Below are 4,417 nucleotides of genomic sequence, written 5' to 3' on the forward strand. Positions count from 1 at the left end.
CGTCTTCAGGCTGACCAAGGGCTTGCGCAAGGTAATATAGCCTATTAATTGTTGTACTATTGTGCACCAAGCATGGGGAACTCAACAGGGAATAATGAAACCTTGGCCCACCTCCTCGCCCCTTAAAAAAAATGAAAAGCCAGGTTGCGGGTCTGTCACCCATCTTACTGAGATAACCCCAAATTACATTAAACATAATGCAGGGGCAAAAGACAGACAGGAGCAGGGACACACCACCAGTGCCAACAACTTTATTGGAAGAAAGTGTGCAGTATATATGCATTCACTGTCAATGGTATACAACCACGGTGCGCGACATCATACAGCTGACTCTACACGTCAACAAAACAATAATGCGGAGTGATGCTGCCATAATTTCTGTCCATCTCATGCCGGAGTGCTGTACATCTAATGAAATTCTGAGCCACCTTAGTAACATAAATTCAGAAAAAGCAGTACATGTCGTATACATATAACGGCTGACGAAGGCCAAGTATAGTGTTGGGAACAATAAACTATCCTGTCTCAGAGGATCAGTGATGCTTTAAGGTAAGAAAGAAAAAAATAAATAAAGCATGCTAGAATGAAGAAAGAGTATGAAAAGGATGGTCGCACTATTTATAATGAACAATTTATAGCTGTGCCAGAAGAACAGCTGCAGGCAAAAGGTCTCTTTTCTGCCACAGGTGTTTGACTCATTGCAACCGTTTCTCTGCTCTGCTTGAAATGGACAAAAAACAGCCAATAAACACTTGCCATAACAGTACAGCAATAAAAACTGCAGCATCATTGCTATGCTTCTTCAGAGCCACTCAAAGCCAGTACATTAAAAGAACCTTGCACGAACCTTACTGTCAAGTAATGTGGCAATGACATATTTATTTAAGAAAGAATAAAAGGTGAAAAAGTTAGAACTGCATACACCTTTCTGCATAATAGATTGTAGTCGTTTGTAGAACATACAGCAAGCATATGAGTAGCACATGATAACTCTGTACTACCTCCAACATGGAGCTGAGAAGTGCACACAGACATAGTTTGAAGTGCCTTTCATTGCCTCCATAGCTTCGTAGTGTACAGATGGCACTGCATGCTGCGACTTTCATAGCGGAGTATAGGTTACAATTGAATTTGTATCATCTGGAACTAATGTTTAGTCATGAGTGATACAGAACATAAGACGCTTTGTGCATTAGCGCAAGCTCTTGGGCCAGTTGGTGCATGATGAACTTGAAAAAAGGGGGTACCAGCGAAACACAACGGGCGCGCACATAAGGAAAAGGCGTTAGACACGGATGGATGTGGTTCCTTTCGTTTGAAACATTGATTGCAGAAATGTTTTGTTTGGCTCTGTGGATTAATATGAGGAAAGGGAAGGGAAGAAAGTGACTTGGAAGGGCAACATGCACTGTGAGGAGCAGGATCCGTAACTGATGTAGGAACCTGGATTCCTCGGCAAAAGCCGTGAAAGGCTCTAGGGTGGCATCATGTCCCTCTGGCCACCCAAAGGTCAGATCCAATCCTCATAATTCTGCAACTCGTACTGGCATGTGATTTGGCAATCCCAACATCACATGTTTGGCCTTAAGTCTTATGGTTGCTTGCAGGCAGGGTAGGTCTGGCTGTGAGTTCTTTGTGGCCATTCTAAGCCGCACTCAGTGTGCATGTTTTGCTGACTTGCCTTGGCCCTACATGTTGCTTGTATAAGTGAGTCATTTTTCAAGCAGGTTTGGCATAATGGTGAGCCCAGACTGAAGCTGAAGTAGAGTAGTTGTCCAAGTATGAAGTAGGCCAAGCAGTGGGTGGTGGTTCAGCTGTGAAATAAAATGTGGCTTCACTGCAAGCAGCAGTACATTAATGAAATTCATCATAGAACAGGTGTAATCTGAGCCTGGAGATTACAACGGCAATGAGAGTCCGATATTGCATTATCACTAAGCATTTGTTACATGTTGTATAAAGATATAAAATCAAAGGTGCTATCCTGGCACCAATATGTTTTTAATACTTTTCATTCTCTTCCCTTCCTGTATGTGGCATCTTTTCCTTGTGCTGATTTTCCTCATCAGCGATGTATACTTCTCATTAGCCTTATGCAAGTTTTCAGTCATAATTTTTCATGCATCGCATAAACTTGTGAATGGCAAATGCTGTGGGTACAATAACAGTAATGCCTCACTGCTCACTCGGATCCTATCCTCCCTTTGCCCTTCTCCCTCACGAGCCCAGTCCCCTCTATTCAACTTGCCTTTTCTCCCCATACAACTGAGTTGTGTGCATTAGCACTGCGCCCAGGCAATTTTCTTCTCTCTTGCAACAATTGCCAATTAGCTTTTTCCTTCACACTGCACTTTTCTGCCATGTCTTTTCTCTTGTGCTGTCCTCCTTTTGTATAAAAAACACAAGTTCGACATTCTTCTCTTACCGCACATTTTCTTTGACGACTCAACTTTACTCATCTGTAGAAAAATTTTTTTTTTCTGTTGTTATACTTGTCTTACAAAGTATTACAAGCTGATGGGACATTTAAAGATAGCAAGTCACTGTCATTGCTTTATCTCTTAAACTTCTTGCTTTTCTTCTATAAACTGGCCAGTCACACTGAATGTTGGTGTCAGAGAGAACACTTCTTTACAAACCCTAATAATGGCCAGTTCGCTGGTTGAGACTGTTGGAAAATTGAAACAATAGGTTTGTTCCCTTATAGTGACCCTTAAGTTTACACACACTCATACACTGTCACAGACATGATTCACCTAATATTAGTAAGTATCACAGAAACTGGTGAGGCAACGATAACACCAGTAAAGGCCCAGCACAGACCGCACCATCTGTTTCAAAAATTTTTTTTTTTCCTTGCAAAAGACATTTATTTGATACTGACAAGACGCTGCGCACTCAGCCGTGGTCCATTAAGAGTGTCTACTTAGAATGTTGAATTGATCTTATATGGCACGGTTACCGTCACCTTTACTTACAACATCGTAAAGATCGTCCCTTTTCTGCTTCGTAATCGGTATTTGGTTTCTGACGGTCTCCAAATGCTCAAGGTCAACCTCGCCGATGACCAGCTCTTCCTCGGCACCCGCCGAGGCGACAACTTTGCCGAAGGGGTCAACGAGCATGCTGTGACCCCACGCAACGTAAGAAGCACTCTGATCTCTAGCCGGAGACGCGGTGGCCACGTACACCTGATTGTCGACTGCCCTGCCGCGCTGCAGCAACTCCCAGTGAAGTGGCCCTGTCGTCATGTTGAAAGCGCCCGGGTAGAATAGCAGCTTGCAACCCTGCTTAGCATAGAGCTGCGCCATTTGGGCAAAGCGCAGGTCGTAGCAGATGCCGACGCCCACTCTGCAGTAAGGGGTGTCGAAAGTCGTCAGGCTGTTGCCGGCCGTGAAGCTGTCGGACTCCTTGAACGTTATCTTTCCAGGAATGTCGATGTCGAAGAGGTGAATTTTGCGGTGCTTCGCGAGCATTCTGCCGTCGGGACCGTAGACGAGACAAGTGTTGTAGAGTTTGCCGCTCTCCGTTTCGGCCATGGAACCGCCGATGAGATAGACGCCGTTTTCTTGCGCCGCTCTCGACAGCATTTCACTCGTTTCTCCGGGGATTGACTCGGCGTACTTGGGGAAGTACTGAGCGCCGTATGGGAACCCGAAGCATTCAGGCAGACACACGAGCTTGGCGCCGCTGGTTGCAGCTTTCTTGATTTCATCTCCGGCACGTGCGAGATTTTCTGCTTTGCTCGCTTTTACTGCGAGCTGGACGAGGGCGACACGGAAGCTGGTAATGGCCATTGTCGATCTTTCTTGGTAGGCGGAGAAACTAAGTAGTCGGCGATGCACGGGGATATAGTAGGAAATCACGCGACTCTCTGCAGGCGCCGGCTTTTGCAGCAGCGTATCGTACCAAAGCTTAAAAGCAAGACTTGAAAACAGCTGCGCGTGAAACAACGGGGCCACAGATAACACATGCGGGCACGTTGAGCACAGGGACAGACCAGACAGGTGCGTTTCGAGAGCAACAACCCTCAGAGCGCCAGGTCCACCACAAAACACACTTCAACGAGTGCCGTAAAAAAGCGCGTACTCTTATTTTGACGGCCGAGAGACGAGGTGGAGAAGGTGAAGAAATGAATACTTGAAAAAGCCACCAATCTCTCACATATTATGATAGAAATCACAGGAAAAAGCCATGGAACATAACCAAAATCAATAAAACAAAACACGTGACTTAGCCAGAAGTCGCGTAATCTAATGCGGAAACGTCACGTGACGCGGGTGTTTTGAAAACGCGCACAAGAGCGCGAACTCGATCGCTCCGTGCGTGCAGCGCTGCCTGTGATGCGATCGGAACAACAAAAAACATGTGTTGCTCTGATGAACAAAACTACCTATATAACATAAATGGCTGTACG

The 4,417-nt window shown here is 45.4% G+C and overlaps 1 protein-coding gene across 1 annotated transcript; it reads right to left on the bottom strand.

Moving 5' to 3' along the window:
* Positions 1–215: 215 nt before the first annotated feature.
* LOC126527067 (omega-amidase NIT2) lies at positions 216–4,086 on the bottom strand. The gene has a single exon (XM_050174788.3). The coding sequence runs from the start codon at positions 3,795–3,797 to the stop codon at positions 2,946–2,948; it is 852 nt and encodes a 283-aa protein (XP_050030745.1). The 5' UTR covers positions 3,798–4,086; the 3' UTR covers positions 216–2,945.
* Between the last annotated feature and the right edge of the window lie 331 nt (positions 4,087–4,417).

The sequence above is a fragment of the Dermacentor andersoni genome, chromosome 9 (assembly GCF_023375885.2).
Source record: "Dermacentor andersoni chromosome 9, qqDerAnde1_hic_scaffold, whole genome shotgun sequence".
Taxonomy (NCBI): Eukaryota; Metazoa; Arthropoda; class Arachnida; order Ixodida; family Ixodidae; genus Dermacentor; species Dermacentor andersoni.